The 18,727-nt window shown below is 36.2% G+C and overlaps 1 protein-coding gene across 1 annotated transcript in view; it reads right to left on the reverse strand.

Moving 5' to 3' along the window:
* fkbp16 (FKBP prolyl isomerase 16) overlaps positions 1 to 17,372 on the reverse strand; it is a 37,604-nt gene extending 20,232 nt beyond the window's left edge. The window contains exons 1-3 of the mRNA XM_059506392.1: positions 16,434 to 17,372; positions 13,739 to 13,908; positions 13,203 to 13,291 (exon numbers count right to left, since the gene is read on the reverse strand). Of these exons, the coding sequence (XP_059362375.1) occupies positions 13,203 to 13,291; positions 13,739 to 13,908; positions 16,434 to 17,025 (851 nt within the window). The 5' untranslated portion in view covers positions 17,026 to 17,372. The remainder of the gene's footprint in view (positions 1 to 13,202; positions 13,292 to 13,738; positions 13,909 to 16,433) is intronic.
* Between the last annotated feature and the right edge of the window lie 1,355 nt (positions 17,373 to 18,727).

Raw genomic sequence — 18,727 nt, forward strand, 5'->3', positions numbered from 1 at the left:
TCACACATATTCACACAAGGGAGCGGACAAGCTATGGATTCTCTTATGGCCATTTCTGCATGCTCTCAGAGATCATTAAATGCATTTGCATGTGCATGTTTGTGCATCGGTGTCTCTGAGAGGATCTGCATGGTCAAACAGATTGCTTTTTTCCCGCTTTTGTTATGAAGCTGGACATAATTATGCATATGAAGTAGTAAGCTGGGTGGCCTTGAGACGGTGAGCCTCAGTCAAACAAAGCTTGCACATGTGAAACACAAGGAAGTATTGAGACCAGCTATGAAAACACAGGCCAGGACAGCATTCGCTTTCTGTCCACATTGTAGCCCAAGCTTTTGCTCGATTTGAAGCCTGAGAAAAACATCAAGCAGCTCAAGAAAACAATGTTCTGTAGCCAATAATTAAACCTGGTGGTCCAAGCTAACAGGGAATGTTCTCAGAACTTTGGCTAAGATTTTGGGAAAGTTCTATTAAAGTTCTGAACAAACATTTTTCCAGTAACACTAATAGAAATAGAATATTCTTTCAATGTTAGCACAAATACATTATATTGTATTATACACATATTGTTCATGGAACGGATGGACATTCACATAACATTTTTTAAACGTTACTATTTGTTTTTGAATGTTCAGAGAACACTGACCGAACTGATACATAAAGGAAAATATGTTAATAGGATAGGATATGTGTGTTTAGATGTATATATCGGAAATGTATCTAATTTAAAACCACAATTGGAAGTGGCTCAGATCGGATGTGAAAACTGATTTTTGTGTTTACATCTGTGCAACAAATTCTGATATGTGTCAGATGTGAGCAAAATATCAGTTTTTTTTTACCAGTGTAAATGCAGACTATTAGATTTAGTCTTTTTAAATTGACTAGACATCCTCAAAAGCACCACTAATCCTGTTTTTCAGGATTTCCTGAAAAACAAAAACAAAAAAACATTGAGGTGCAACGTCACTGTCACAATTGGTGGTGGTAATCACATGAAGACGAAGGTCAAGATAACATAATAAATACCAAAGATAAGTCCAGACATGGGTACAGGAGTAAACACAACCATAACATACAGTAGATGAGACCAAACAAACTAAAGGAGAACAAACATGATCTTATATAGAAACAGTAATGAGGTGAACACAGCTGAAGACTAGCTCAATCAAATCAGCTAACATGACAACTAAATACTGAGGAATGAGGAAACTAAACAGAAACAGACAAGTCAATGAAAATGAAACTAAGATAAAAATAACTGAATATGTTACAGTCACAACCAAAGAAATCCTTCTAGCACATGTGTACGTGAGGGCTGAGAATACAGTACATACAGATATTCAAATTCTGATTAAAATGAAAAGTCACAATTGATAAAAGGAATTTATTTGTGAATCGGACTACAATGGCTAAGCTGTATGTTTTTGATACACTTGATAGACTTGCTTATAAGCAGTGATATTTTAGTATTATTTATATACAATGTAATATTTTTTTAATATTTTATTTTATTTCAGCTTAATAGTTTAAGTTTTAGTAAACAGCAATGGCACGGCTTATAAGTAATTTGCTTGTGAATTGCTAAATCAAGTTTAAGATGACACGTCAACCGAGTGGGTTTTTTTTTTTATTAATTAATTAATTAAGTAATATATATATATATTTTTTTTTGCCACTACACGTAGACAGCCTTTCATTGCTTCAACATCAGCAACATTCAAATGATTAATCAAAAAAATCAATATGGCCAATTAAAAAAAAGTGTAGCATGCTGAAACACAATACTGTATGCGTAAACAGACCCTAAAAACTATGATTATACTTTTTTGTTCAGTAAAGTGTTGTTTTGCATGTTTGCACATGCATAGAGAAGCCATTTATTAGCTATTCAGACCTGCTGTTCTAACCTGTAATCTCTGTACATTTACGTTTATGCTCTCAAATGTGCCATTAAGCCTGGGGGTGGGGGGGGGGGGGGAGTGGAGAGAGAGAGAGAGAGAGAGAGAGAGAGAGCACAGCTCTGCTGGGGAGAGATGATTCTCTCTGTTACCTGGGAAGAGTTCCAAAGAGATTCCAGGGCCACCACACGTGCCCCATCAGTCTGCGTTATTCTGTTTTGCTGCTCTATTCTCTTTATCTTTTGTGAGAAGGGCTTGGAAGCGGCGAGGGGTCAGGGGCTCTGACGTTTATTCTGACGTGTATTGTTCTCACACATATCATGCCATGGTGAAGATGTTATCTCATTTATGTCATCTCACAAAGACAATTCTCTCCTGAGCCTTCTGATAACACACTTTACATCCGCTTGACCAAGGCAAATTCTACCAACACCTAGTCTCACATAGCCAGGGTTTTGACTTTGTCAGCTTTGTCATTTATTTTGGCCAGTCAGAAAGGAATAAAGCATCTGACTGAAATATAAAGCAACTGATAGCATTTACCCTTTTTTTTGTGAAATTATATCTGAAATAATAACTTTAATCTTCATTATCACACAAACCTTCAGATATCATTCTAATATGCTGATTTGGTGTTCAATTATTATTGGTGCTTAATTATTAATAATAGTTCTTATTATCAGTGTTGAACCAAAAACACATCCAAGAGTGCACATCAGTTAGGCCAAAAAAGCTCAATGTGGGTGCTCTACCATGTAAAAATGAGAACAAAACATCAAAGTAGGCACAACACAGCTCCAGAGATAGAGAAATATTTAATTGTGTTCTCGACATCTTATTATCAGTGTTGAAAATATTTTTTCTTGCTTCATATTTTTGGGGGAAAATGTGATACATTTTAATTTCAGGATTCTTTGATAAATAGAATCATCTTTAATTATATATTTGTAATAATCATTCTAATTCTAGGAAAATAGTGATGTCCACATACCAGTAACAACACAGAGTAATGATATCGTTGAAAAAAAATTTTTTCCAGTAGATGAACAATAAAAAACTTTAATAGTCCATCAGAATCCACTCAACTTTAAAGATTAAGTTTAAATATATATATATATATATATATAAAGATTATATATAGGCCGATAATAAGCATTTTCATTTTCACATTAGGACAGATCAGAAGCATAGAGGGAGAGAGAGAGAGGGGAGTAGAATCAGGAAAAGTCCTCAAGTTGGGATTCAAACGCGGGACAGATGCAGCCCTAGTGAGCATAAAAGACATCTCTCATTAGAAATCTCAATTAGTACTGTAAACAACCAGTACTGTATATGCAAAAAACTTTGATTGATTGACTGCCATGGTTGGCATCTATCTTTTTGTAAAGCTTTTACCAAATAGTCTACTGTAAATAAAATAGAGTAAAGAGGAAATCCATGAACCTGAATTAGTCATTAAATATGTATTTTATAGGGATATTTCGCCCCAAAATGAAAATTCTGTCATTATTTACTCCCTCATTTCATACCAAACCTGCAATAGCTTCGTTCATCCTCAGAACACAAATCAAGATATTTCTGATGAAAACCCAGAGAGTTTTTTGAACCTGCATAGACAGCAACGCAACCGACAAGTTCAAGTTCCAGAAAGACATAGTTAAAATACTCCATGTGTCATCAGTGCTTCAACCAGCAATGTTATGAATGTTGTAGCAATGTTATGACTTTATTCAACAATTTCTTCTCTTCCATGTCAGTCTTCGACGTGCGTGGAAGAGGATCACAACATGTTTTCATGACAGTAACATGACTGTTGTATTCCGAAGATCAACGAAGGTCTTAAGGGTTTGGAATGACACAAGGGTGAGTAATGAATGACAGAATTGAAATTTTTGGATGAACTATGCCAAATAATATAACAAAATAATATATATTGCAAAGTGTGTTTTTACTTGGTATAGGTTGGCCTTTCTCGCATGAATAACATTTTATGAATAACAAGACTAAAAGGTCCTTGAAAGAGAGATTATGAACACACAAGCTAAAGGAACTTCTGTCTTGAATAACTGAGAGTCTGTCTCTCAGTCTGTCGCCATCCTGTCATCACACACTGCATGCAAATGCTGTTACAGTAAGTACTCTGAACATACTATGATTAGATTAGAGATAGAGCCATATTTCAGCCAGCAGACCATTCATTCACATACAGTTGTCACTCCTCTTAAACACATCGTTTACACACAGAATTTGGGTAAGAACAATAGCACAATCATATTTAAACTTAATTCACACACGAAAAAGTCAGGTTAATGACAACCACATTTTCTTTACTGGGTCTTTTTTTTTTTATCACTCATGGTTGTCACTCCCAAAAATTTTCAGCATGTACATGACCAGTTTCGCACCATAAAAATAATAAATCATAAAATAAGAGTAGGCTTATGGAATGGGTGTGTTGTTCCTCCATCAGTGTCAAAAGGTTAATACCTACGCATTATATAAGAGGATTCAGAAAAACCAATAGTTAACTAACTATACAAAATAGTTCTGTTATGTTCCTGTGAATGCTGAGTTGATGTGATGATAATGCAGAGGTTACCAAGAATAGGTCAAATACAAGCAAATAAACAGAAGGGAGAAGGAACATTAAGGGCTGCACATGCACAGGTCAAACAGAAGGCAAACTGCTCAAGATTGCTCTTACCAAATATTTAGTCTCGCAAAGAACAAAAAAAGAATGTTATGCAGAACGTTTGCTGTCAAACTGCAGCCAAACATCCCCAGGTTCTTTCTGAAATGAGGTTTTATTTTGACATGTGTCAGCGCACAATATGAGGAATGAACAGGTCTCTGTTATCAGCGGTTAGATTGTATCTGCATGTGGGTGTCTGCGTCGGTGTGTGTGCATGCTGTCCAGTTCACGTGTAAGACACTGTAGTTTTGGGAAAACAGGTTGAGATTTGGGTGGGATCGAGTTTATTTTAATGATCTTACGAGTCATGCGCTTAATTATTGCCTGTCAAAGGGTTAATAGTACAATGTAATTTTTTTAAATTGATAGACAAGAAATTAGTAAACATGAATCATGAACAAGGTTGTTTTTAGTGTTTAAAAATTAAAACTAAACTAACAGTGATTGGTTGGTTTCATTGGATTTGATTGTTTCATGTCAGCAAGACAGACCTTTCCTGTGTAGGTGGCCAATTATAGACAAGAATATGTTGCAAGCTAGAACAAAATTTATGCTGATAGTCAAAAGTCTGGCTTTGTAAGATGAACAGGCATGACTGTACTCCTAGTCGTAAACTAGTCAGTTCACACAGGAACTCATATTAATGTGCTGCTTTATGATTGCAACATTCTTGAAGAATTTGGGGGGAAAAAGGATTTGGGTTTTGCTTTTTTGACCCAAAAATATATATATATATTTGTTAGAAAGACTGATGTAAGTAAATACTTATTAATTTTAAGTTTAATGATCTTAGCAATGCTTCACTGACCACCACCCAAGTTTCAATGAAAACGATTTCACTGTCTGTGGGTGTGTTTTCAAGCATGCATGAACATTTCTACCTTGGCTTGTGTGTGTGTGTGTGTGTGCGCGAATAACGTGTGTGTGTGTGTGTGTGTGTGCGTGCGCGCGCGCGTGTGTGTGTGTGTGTGTGTGTGGCTTGACTCTGCAGCATGACAGCTGGGAGTGGCTCTGATTCACTTTCCTACAAGAGTCTTAATCTCTGAAATCACATGACTGCTATAGCTCTTATTGTGAACCTGCTGTGGGAATGTTCCCAAAACAGCACATTTCCTCTCATATTTGCATGCATTTTAACCATATATCATATCTTTGGTTGTCTCTCTATGATATATATGAGGGCATGCATGCAGGAAAAAATTGCTTGCAAACTGTAGAAGCTAATTGATGCAAATTAGTCAAGCTAAGAAAGAAACACAGATTTGCATATCAAGGTTTGGCCAATAAGCTTCCTGACTGTATTCTCATGACAAAAAGCTCTTCATAGCAATAGAATTTAGCTCCTGGGTTGCACGTCAGCAGTGATTGGTCACTCACCATGAGTCATGCATCCACACAAGTTCTTTCTCTGACACACACACGCACACACATACTCCGATGCATTAGTAAAATAGTGTCACATTCCCACAGCTCACTTATTAACCAATTAATATACATGCATATTCAGATGAGTATATTCCACCTTGAGTTGAGTTCCAGATGAGTTAAAAATAAAACATTATAACAATAACAATAATAATAATAATAATAATAAAATTAATAATTAAATAAGACATACATTCAAATTGTTAAATTTATAGTCACTGTGATATGATAAGTAGAAATTGAATAATAATAATAATAATAGCAACAATTGAATGTTGGTTGACAACATTCTTGAAAATATCTACTATTTGTTTGATTTGGTTGGTTTCTGTTGGTGATCTATCCCTTTAATATTAATATCAGCAATTAATAATACATTTTTATAATCAAATATGCATCTCTGCAAACTAAAATGAACAAGTTAGCTCATGTGAGCTAATGCATTATTGTAAAGTGTTACCATAAAACCTTAGAGTTGCAACTGTAATTTTGTTTTTAACTGTAATTGAAGTTTGTAATTATTTTTTGAAAAAATACATTTTACAACAAAATAACAACTTTTAACTTTTTCCCCATACTATAACAAATCTTAATAGAAAAGTTTAATGGATGTAAGGCTCTTCATTAAACCTTAAATTCCAATAAAGAACCTTTATTTTTTGGAGGGAGGATCTGTATTATTGACAAACATAGCTGATAGCCAAACTGTCTTGATATGCCATTGTATTACTGGATGCATTTCCATAATGTCTTTTTGCTTGGTGCACAAGTGTGGTTGTGCTAAAACAGATGTTTTATACTTAGACTGTCCGTTTAAATTGCAAAGTCATTTTTTTCTGAGTGAGATACATAGAAGCTACTGCCAGTTCTTTTCTTCTGCTCTTTCTCAAGTCTTGGCTCACAAACAGTCACCAGAACCTAGAACTGTGTGTGTTGATTTAAAAGCCATGCTGTGAACAGACTCATCACTTGGCTGCGCGGGTACGAGTGAGTGTGATGAATGTGTCATATGTCAGTGCAGCCGGAAGATTTTATCAATGGCACATACAGTACACTCACAAAATCATCATCACATCATCTCACACATCATCTCACACATCTCATCATTTCACACACCTACACAACTCACACCATGTTTGCTTAAAGCCTCAATCTATTTGCACCTCTCTTGATGCTTCCTTCATTCTGCCATTGTATGAATTTGGGTAAACAAAAATTGAAGATTATTTCATGAGAATGTCAGTGTTTAGTTGTGGAAGAATGTTTATGTTTAGAGTGGAAGAACTTCACTATGAATTACTGAATGATGATATTACGCCTTTGTCAGAAATGTCATGGTTGACTGAGTTGTATAAAATCCAACCAGTTAGCCTATGCTAACATCTAAATGAAAAATCAAGAAGAATCAATACAAATGCTGTGATCTTGGCATTATCTGTCAGGTTCCTTCAGGTCAAAGTCAACACATTTCTGACAGTAAAACAACAGACTGTCTAGAATTAAACAATCAGCTTTTGAATTGAAAGGATATTTTTTTTAGGTTTAATACAAGTTAAAGGGATATTTCAGCCAAAAATGAAAATCATCATTATTTTTGGGTGAACTATCCCTTTAAGCTCAATGACAGCATAATTTGTGTTATAATGTTGATTACTACAAAAAGAAGAAGAAAAAAAATCAAATATCAAGGTTACAGCACATTTCCATTACCCTTGCAATTGCACAAATTGAAATATCGAACAGAAAATACACCTAATGGAATCACGTACATTTTGGAAAAACTCCAATATATCACAAAAAAAGTTTTTATGTTGATACAAGGTGGTTTTTCAGGCAATACATCTTTTAAGGCATACAACTCTTTTAATTAAAGATAATGGCTAGTACAGTAGCTGCAATATACGTAAACCTACCAACATCCGTCGCCATGACTTGCCATCGTGAAAATATATTTTTTTTAGTTTCAAAACATTGGTTATTGCAAAAGCCATCAATCCGCAATAGGTTTTTAAATCTGCATTTATGAAATATCACAAAACTTTTGCACAAATCTGTAATGGAAATCTGGCTAGTAAACACTTACAATGGAAGTAAATGGGGAATTATTATTTTTTTTTTTTTGAAAATTTGAAACTGATAATTTTATAAAAGCACTTGCATTCATCTGCAAGCATCGCAACAGAGAAGTCTTATTTTAATATTTGTTTGTAAAATGTAGGCATTTTGTAAAACTGGCACAAGAAGTGATGCACTCATGCAGCCGTTTCTGTAAACGCACATATAACAGTTGTCCGGAAGCCATTGTTTTGTAGTCTAAAGTATTAGTATTTTTCTTACACGCCTATCATTTCAGAAGACAATGATTCTTCAAATGAGGTCATATGGATTACTGTCATGTGTGTTTTGCATAGTTTTTGAAGCGTCAACTTTAAGGAGCCCATTCAGTTGCATTATACAGACTCACAACAATGGATTATCTCTCTAAAAATCTATTTGTGTTGATCTGAAGAAAGAAATTCATATACATCTGGCACGTCATGATGAGAGAATTTTAATTTTTAGGTCGAGTATCACTTTAACTGTTGAACCTAAATATTGCTTAAACTCTAGATAAGTGAGCTGCAGGTTAAAGTTACTGTTAACTCGCAATTTACCACCCCATGACATATGGATAGGATTTGTTTTGTTTTTTATGTGGTTAACTACAGCTTTTCCCAGAAAAACCCATAATGGGTAAGGTGTCCAGTGACCTTTGGTTCCCCTTATGTTGAAACTCAGATATCCACTATGTCTGCATATTTGCTTTGCTCACTAGATTTCACACTAGTGAGCACTGGGCCTTGTTAGGGGTCATTTAGGGACTGAGTTTTGCTTTTAAGATGAACGCAACCAGTTTTTATGAGATGATTTCAGCTTGATATTCTTGTTAGTGATCCACTACAGTTCATCCCAGGCCATCTGGGGTTTGTTCATTAAATTTTACGACATGTCTCGATGTCCGAGTAAATATACTCTTTCCTCTCTTGCACGGGTCATTGAGTCTCGGTGCCAAGACCAACAGGGATTCGGTCCTGGTCTCTGCACATGCTGGAAAAAAAACAGCATCGTGTTTCTGCCATAACATACATAACACACACACACCACACTGTTTGGCTTGAGAACTTTTGTACTCTGCTCACACACTAATTTGTTATTTGCTCTTGTCCAACATGTTTATCTGTCGGGGTGTTGGATTCCAGCAGCAAGTATACAGATAAAAGCTTGTGAGAGAGAAAAGAGGATCATGGGGTTCACCGTGAGAGTGTGTTTGTCTATCTATGTGTGTTTTTAGTGTGTGTCAATGAGAAAGCAACTGTGTGTGTTTGTGTGACGGAGGGTGAGTGGGTGAGCGGTGATCTGCTATAGTGTTTTCCAGCAAAATGGATGAGTCATTTACATTAGGAGCATTTTTAAAAGCTTTCTGTATCATCATTGTTTTTGGCATATTCTATGCAAATGCCAAACATAAATTAAATAGTGGTGGTGAGTCAAAATGAGCTAAACACTAGCAGCACGTTTTCTTAGCTGTAAGGCGTAAACATAATCTTTTCTGCTATCTGCACCAGAATGGCAACAGCCCCCCCCCCCCCCCCCGTATAAAACAATAAACAGGAATTTACAGGATACCATGGCATTACTTAGCTTATAGCTGGTAGGTTTTTTTTATTAATTTAGGAAATACCATTATGTACTACAATTTTTTTTTTTTTTTTTTTTTATATATAAATAAATTAGTTAATCAGTCAAAACATTTTTTGGTGCTGCCAAAAAAAAAAAAAAAAAAAAGAAAAAGAAAAGAAAAAAAAGTTGAGTGGGCAAGTAAAAACTACTTGCCCAAAATAAATAAATAAAATAAAAATCCTTATTTTTGAGCCTTGCTTATGAAACTGTAATGTAAATTTACTCTAACCAGTGTTATTTTAGTATCATTTATGTACTATTTTAATGTATTTGTTAATATTTTAAATTATTTTTTACTTTTTATAATTTGTTTACATTAGTATATATATATATATATATATATATATATATATATATATGGTGTATACTTTATTTTAATTCAAATGTATTTTAAATACTGGAAATGATTTGTAATCAATTATTTTATTATTATTAACAATACTGTTTTTGTCCATAATATTCTTGATCTTAATAGTGGTATGATATTGTTTCACAAAAACTTTTTATTTGTATGTCTATACAGGCCAGGGTCTGTCTATCTTTTCACACTTGGAAACTATCAGCAGTATTTTGATCTTGGCCAGTACAACACCGAGATGGTGGTTAGAGTCACTTGGTTACTGTTTTTTGAGATGGATGTGCTTTAACCTTGATCTTCCTCTATTAACGAAAAAAATAATAGTCACCTGCTTTTCCATTACTAATAAGCCACTGATGCATGCATTAGAAATGAAAAAAAAATCACAGTCAGTTGAATCAGTCTGTCTGCAGTCGGCTCCGACAAAAAGCTGTGAAGTGCTCTTGGTGGAGACAGTGATGTCTGTAACAGGCTACTGACAGAGCTCAGTCAATACATGACACTACCGCTGGAGAGAAGCTAAATGAGATTTTCTCTCAGGGCTCCTTTTAACTCTTCCTTTTTTCTCTCTTCCTCCCTCCCTTCTTCCATCAGTAGCTTCCTCTCAGCCGCTTTCCACCCCTTCCATCTGCCGTACTGCCACTTTGACAAGCCGTCACAGTTGTCAAATAAGAAAAACATGTTGGAGGTGATGTTTTTTTGAGTTCCTTGTCAAATAAGCCTTTATCAGGCTCAGTTCTCGAATATCTAACAGGGCTGTTCATATTAGGAGTGTATTGTGAAGCTGAAACATACTCATAGGTTTGCTTTTAGCACCTCGGCTAAACGCAGCTGCTTTTAAGGGAAGCAATGTGAGTGAGTAAGTGCATGTGAATGCATAGGTGTGTGTGCCTTGTACCTATTCAGTGCCATGGGATGAGACGTTGTAACAGTGGCTTTGCTGTCTTCCTTTTAACTGCTGGCAAGAAGCCTGTGAGGTCTACCTTAGGGCCAGGGCTAAATTTAAGTTTGCCGCTCACAGTCCTCATCAGTAGCATCAAAACAACCATTAACGGCGGATCAGTCTGCCTCTCACGACTGCCAACTCCCAGCGGACACCACTCATAACAGGGCCAAAGAGAGAGAATCACACAGGAGCATGTCCCTTTAGCCCATGTGTCTGCACTGCTACAAGCCAAAACTAACGATCACTCCTGAGCCCTTGATGTGCACACACACACACACACACACAAGCGCGCATATATACACCCATGTGCACTTGTGTAGATAGCATGCAAACAGACCAAATCTCAAGACTGCAATCTTGATATGAGAACAACATGACCCGACTCACATTCCCCCAGGATCTCTCATCCTGATCTGAGTAATCTCTGGTCATTTTGTGCTTAAATGGTAAATCTGTAATAAGTAAATTCATGCCTAAAATACCCTCTAAATTACAGACAGGGATCTGCAATTCAGTAAATGCAGCTGCATGTCAACTGAACTAATAACAAATCTGAAGACAGATTCGCAGAAGTCACATTGCAGTGGACTAAAGGCACTTTTTCAACTGGGAAGAGCACATGGTTACCAGTGCAATTGATTTAAAGGCAATTCACAAAGGAAAATCATGAACTCTGGAACATCTTCTCAAAAACACATGACCGGTTACTGCTTATCTAGATGCATGGATTTACCTGGTGAACGTATGAATATAAACGCATTGAAAATGAAATAGCTATTTATATCAGTACTAGCCTATTTGAAGTTTTAAAATACATTAAAATCAACATAAAAATATTGTAACACTTAACTTAAAGCCTTTGTGTATAATGTGTTGCAAAGGGTTATTAAAAGGTATAATGTATTATAATTATTCATAATGTGTATTGTAATACATCATATCTTGCGTAAATAATTATAACCACATTTAAAATTCTTAGTGTAACAATTAATTGATACAGTGTTATAATGTATTAACTGTGGTTACAGTTATGAGATTGTACAATGCATTAAAAGGTGCATTATAAGGCATAATTAATGCATTAAAACTTATTCTATAATGCATTATAAATAAAGGTTTAAAGTAAAGTGTTACCAACATATTTAATATACAAAAGTTTGGGCTCAGTAATAGATTATTTATTTATTTAAGTAATTTATATAATTGGTCAAAACTTTAATATTTTAAAATATATATATTAAAAAAAAATTCAAATCAATGCGGTTTTTTGAACTTTCTATTCATCAGTGAATTCTGAAGTGAAAAAAAATAAGTTTTCAGCATTGGTAATAAGGACCGTTTCTTTCTTCAGCACCAAATCAGCATATTAGAATGATTTCTGAAGAATCACGTGTCACTGAAGACTGGAGTAATGGCTGATGAAAATTACAATTTGACAATTTTTCATAATCAAATAAATGCAGCCTTAGTGAGCACACAAGTCTTCTATCAAAAACATTAAAAAACTTACCAATATATTCATAGCATTATGTACAGTACTTCCTCTTTATCTGTATATCACCATGTGCATGGGGGTTGTCTGATAATGAGTCAGTTTTGCCATCATCTGATAAATGTCACACATTCCGGAGAATGTGCTGATTCAGACAACACTGTTTTTGTCTTTTTACTTCTGAAAAGATACACATCAACAATGTAAGCACTGAATTTACATTTTAATGAGTTTTCACCTTCATGGTGTAAAAAAGAAAAAAAAATGAGTAAAGCAAGTGGTTAAACAAAATTATTGCCTTTAGTTAAAGAACTGAGAGGATAGGGGAGGGGAGGAGTTCCTGAATGGTGTTTTGGGAAGGCCATCTGCTCCTGTTCATGGTTCATTAAATAAGCTACTGGGGACAGGCCGTTTGCCCTGAGAGCAACAGGTATAAAAGGACTCTGTCCCAGCCTGTGAGAATAGAAGCCACTTGATTTTTTCAAACTGATGTCACAAGAGACCTGTTCAGCAGTGTCCTTCGCCCTCTTTTACTTCCTTCTTGAATTTCTAACTTATAACAGAATGAGAAAGAACCTAAATTCACCAAACATGCTTGCATTTAAGCCTAAAACTCAGTCATTGTGTATGTTATTGGACAAATAATACCGTTATATTTTCCTTCTTACCTTCCCAGGTGTCCATAGGTGTATTGTGAATCTGCAAGAAGTAAAGCGATCTCCCCTTGCTTCATTGAAATGGCGCACTCTTCCAGGGCCTATGCATGCAAGACAGTCACATTTTAAACTTCAGGTAAACCATAAAGGTTTTACCATACTGTACTTTGATTTAGTCTCAACAAGATAAATTAAATGAAGCAATGCTTATACGCAGACTTTTAAGGCTTTTATGCAGTCTCAAGTGTCTAAAAATGTTGGCTAACAAAACTGACCATACTAACTTTTCACTGAAAAGTTAATCAGCAAGGAGGTTACTATTTCCCAACCTTGGGTAAACACATACAGAACTCAACATGTGAAAACACAGGTTAATCCCTATGGAAAACTCAGCAGGCAGCAGGTGCGAGGTGATAGACAAGATGCAGGCAGGTGTTCCAAGGCTTCTTATGAGTGTGTGTGTGTGTGTGTGTGTGTGTGTGTGTGTGTGTGTGTGTGTGTGTGTGCGTGTGTGCGGCTGCCCCTCCTCTGCCTGTGAGGTGTCTCACCTGGTTGACATCTCCCTCTCCGATAATGAAGACCAGCTTGCAGTCTTTCTCCACCACAGTCCTATCCTCCAGCACACCCTGCATTTTCAGTGTGACCTCTTGACCCCAAGCCGGGGACAGGACATTCTCTGGGCTGGCCTGTAACACCTTCTTCCTTAGCAGACGGTTATCTACAGGCGGTTAGGGTGGTGGAGGGGAAAGAGATCAACAAGATCCTAAAGCAATAGTGTCAAACTTGAGGATGTTCTTAGGGTGGTGTTAGTGAAGCTGGTTGACCAAAGACGTCTTTCTGGTTAACCCTCTCAGGCTCAAATTAAGTTTTAGTAACTTAGTAACTTTAGTAACCTTTAGTAAAGTTTTTAGTACTCCAGATACATAAAATATGTATCTTGAGTAATAAGGTTTTTAGTTTTTAACTTGCAAATCAGCAACACCTGCCTTGAGAGGGTTAACCAAGTTAAAGGAATTGTTCCCCCCAAAATGAAAATTCTGTCATGTCATTCCAAAACTATATGACTTTCTTACTACTGTGAAACACAAAATAATATATTTTAAAGAATGTTTCAGCTGTTTTTATCCAAGTAATGAAAATCTTATGGGTCAAAAAACAACATCAAACTTTATTGATTTTAATTGTTTATGTGAAAAACAAGACGTGAGGGTGAATAAGAAGTTTTTGGGGACATTAGCATAACATGCTGTAGACCAACATCCAAAACATAACATGCTAGCAATACTTGTAAAACATGCACTCTTAAAAATAAAGGTTCTCTATCATCTATGGCTCCATGAAGAATGTTTAAACATACATGGAACATTTCCATGGAACAAAAAAAAAGGGGTCATATCATGCGATTTCAAATTTCCCTTTCTTTTTGGAGTGTTACAAGTTCTTGGTACATAAAGAAGATCGGTAATGTTGCAAAGACTAAGTTTCAAACCCAAAGAGATATTCTTTATAAAAGTTCAGATTTGCCCATGCCCTCCTAAAACGCCTAGTTTAAACATGCCCCTACATGTCTACGTCATGATGTGGGAAGATTTGTATAACGCCGCCCAAATGTTCACGCAAAGAAGGAAAGCATAACCTTTGATTGTCGCTATTGTTGCCGGCGCCAAGTTGTGGAGACGCTGTTTCGTTGTGAAAGTGAAAACACTTAGTTTGGCCTTCCAAAAGAGGGCACAACTAGAAATTTGTGGTTAAGTTGTATTTACAACACTGCTCCAGAACAGAGTAGACTACAATGCCGGCTGTTCTGATTCACAGTCTGTAAGTACGTTTAGATATGTAAAGGATTTGCCACTGATGATTCAAACACAAGTTTTGAACAGTGTACAGCAGCGGTTCTCAATTCCAGTCCTCGTGCCTCCTGCTCTGCACATTTTGTATGTTTCTCTTATGGCTTCAGATGTTTGTTCTATTCGAACGTAAGTGCCCTGCGAAGTGGAAATCACAGGGTATTCCCCCATGATTCCAGTTCGAAGAGAATGTACAGTACATGTTCCATTCAAAGTGCACTGAAGTGTGCGAGACATGAATTTAAATTGTATTTATCTACAGAGGTATATGATGTCACCCTTGTCCATGTGTGAAGACGTTGCACAGCACAAATCCATGAATGAATGTACTCAAGTGAGGTAACTTCAACAGATTTCCCCTGCTCAGCGAGTAGGGAGCAATGAACACTATGTAAGGATTATGTCAATGGGAACACAGTTCATGCATGGAGCTCACCTCTAATGAGATGATTATCTAAATTAGGTGTGTTAACAAAGAGAGACATGCAAAATATGCAGAGCTGTGGGGCTCGAGGACTGGAATTAAGAACCGCTGGTGTAGAGTAGCGCTAGTTTTTTGTCATTTTTCCAATCACAAATGCAGAGATGGTTTTATGTTTACATGGCACAATGCAATGTGTAAAACACAGTATGAGTCATTATAATCCGTAATTATGTCCCCACTGGATGCAACAAATGGCTTGTTTGTAATGGGTTTTATTGTTTTTGTCTTGTCGCACTGGTGTTCTGACCAGGACACGCATCAAAGTATGGCAAGGGGCATAACATTTCCGTTACACACTTGAGGCATTCGGCCAATCACAATGCACTGGATAGCTAGCCAATCAGAGCACACCTCACTTTTCAGACCGAAAAATGACACGCTTCAGAAACTTGGGGCATAGAGGAGAAACAATAATGTACAGTATGTGGAAAACGATGTGTTTTTTTAACTTTAAATGGTATAAACTCATTTTATTAAACCAAATACGCAAAATTATGTTCTTTTTAACAACAACATATGACACCTTTAAAATGTTCTTCGCACTGAATATAGGTCCACTTTGGAGAAATTTTGTGGCCAAAAAGCTCCATTGTTTATTGTCAATAGTGTAGCGATGTACGTATGGCCTATAGCCCCACAGAACTTACTTTCAAACCTAGCAGCTTTCTGTTGGTCATTACGGTGGATCCCAGTGACCAACTGGAAAACTTTGCAAAATCTGCATTGGGAAATCTTTTGTCCTCATATGAAATTCCCAATTGTGTGAATTTGGCAAACAACACTAAATGTGACTGCACTGAAACGTTCACTGAAAAGATCCTTTTTGAGCCCAAAATGTTTCTAATATTGCATCACTGTAAAAAATCCTTTGGGAACTAAGACTTAACAAATATGTAATTGTGGACATCTTACCTGTAATGTCCTTCCAGTCATCTGCCAGAAACAGCTCCTCAAAGCTGGTGGTGGTCCATTCTACTGTCTCAAAGTCTGGAAAAAGAGAGTCCACTGAGCTGTCCCTTTCTTCCACTACTTCAATTTCCATAAAACGAACTGTTTTCCCAAAGCTGGGAGTCTTTATCAGTTTTCTGCTGTGCTCTATGTCTGATTCATTGGTCTCAGGTGGGCTGGTGTGAGAATTTGAGGAGATAGGCTCATTGGTAGGGTCACCGCTTGAGTCATTAGCATCTGTTGGTATGTTGCTTAGGTTTTCAGCATACTTCATCTCTTCTGCCACTTTATTATCCATTTCATTTTTCATCTCACTTCCTTCTTCATTCTTGTTGTCTTCTGCTGCTTTCTTCCCATCCTCTATTTCTGTGATATTCTTTCTCTGCAGCTCCATGATTGGTTCTTCAAACACCTGCCATGGCTGCCAAATAGGTTCTTCACCTTTCACCTCCTGTTTGTCACTAACTGTCTTTACAAACATCTCAGACTTCAACGTTGTCTCCTCTGCTTCTTCAATTTCTGGTTCCATGTCCCCACACGGTGCTAAGGATACCATTTATCTCTTCTTAAAAGTACTGAATGTCTTCCAAGCACACACCAGGTTAGTAGAAAATGATGTCGCTGCTGCTCAACTGCCAAACCGATGAGCACCTATATCCATTAGTGACAGTATGTAGTATTATCTGAAGCACGGCATCCACATGGACTCTTATTAGATTTATCATGGAAATGCATCACCACATGACATAAATCCCATCTGTGGTCAGTCCATTTCCTGCAGATTTTGTAAAAGGTTCCTCTTTGAAATGTTTTGCAGTGAAGAATGCAGTAAATGATCAATGCATGAGAATTGTGTTGAAATGTAAAGCCCTACTGGTCAGTAGAGTTGTGTTCAGTGATAATCTGTTGGATTAGAAGAGCAGAATCTAATCTGCCCCAACGTCTGTAAGCTTCTTAATGACTTCATCACGTCGTCCCATAATGCAGTTCCCATGAATGCATCCACCAATAAGAGGACTTTAGGGATTGGTTGCTTTTTTATTTATAATAGTATGTAGAAATATTTCTTAATATAAATAATATTACACTATATTACACTACCGATCAAAAGTTTGGATTTGGTAAGATTTTTTATTATGCTCCCTAAGGCTGCATTTGTTTGATCAGAAATACAATATAATAATATTATATATTATGGCTGTTTTTTTATTATTACCATTATTTTAGTATTTTAAAATGTAATTTATTCCTATCATGTCAACCTGAATTTTCAGTCTTCAGTGTAACATGATCCTTCCGAAATCTTACTGACCCCCAAATTTGTTGTGTATTGTAATCCTATTTAAATTCTATTGGCAGAACTAAATGTAAAATGATATTTGTCTAGCTACTGATCAGAAGTACAGAGAAAAGCCTTTGACATATTCTCATGAAGAGAACGTTTATCTAAAAAAGACTAATGTTTGTTTATCACTTTGGCTAGCTCAAACCTTACAACTGCAGAATCTAGGCAACAAGATTCTCTGAAAATGCCAAATATAAAATCCCCAAACATTTATGAGAAAAGTAGGTGGAAATTAAGGGAGTTTCAGAGAACAAACTCATTACAAATCAAGTCCTGATAAATGCAATATGTGGTTATATAGTAAGTTTAAAGTAATATTTTATGCATTATCCTGGATTTACAATGTGTTGACTTTTTTTTTTTTTTTACTGAAAGTTGCTTATCTCATTTAAAGTGCAACCTGACACCAGTGAATTAATCTCTACTTAGATCCATTCCTAAGACTCTGACACTTAAAGTATGGATCTGTTTGCCAAGTGCTTGTACACATCTGTGTATTTAATGTAGATTTATACAGAAAATTGAAGCTCATGGAATAATATTCCAAAGCTATCAGATAGTCAGCAGCTTTTTTTATAAACCACAATCCGAGGTAATATATATTGTTTGTCCAGCTGGCTTCAGATGTCCCTGTATCTCAGACAGCCATATGGCAAGTAGAGTTTCCATTAGAGACTACGAGAGAGCTCCTTAATCCAAAGGCCCAAGCACCTTGTCTGTTGGGGATTATGTCGTTCCAATTAACCCAAATTCAGTATTTTTCCCTTCACTGTCCATTTCACCTCATCTGTTTGTAAGATTAAAAGGTGCAGATGATTGCCTGGCTACATTAAGTGAATCATTTTTCTGTATGCACATTTTAATCTAGTTTAAAATGACAGTCTGAGCTTTTCCTCATCATTTTGTTCACAGA

The sequence above is a fragment of the Carassius carassius genome, chromosome 23, assembly GCF_963082965.1.
Source record: "Carassius carassius chromosome 23, fCarCar2.1, whole genome shotgun sequence".
Lineage (NCBI taxonomy): Eukaryota > Metazoa > Chordata > Actinopteri > Cypriniformes > Cyprinidae > Carassius > Carassius carassius.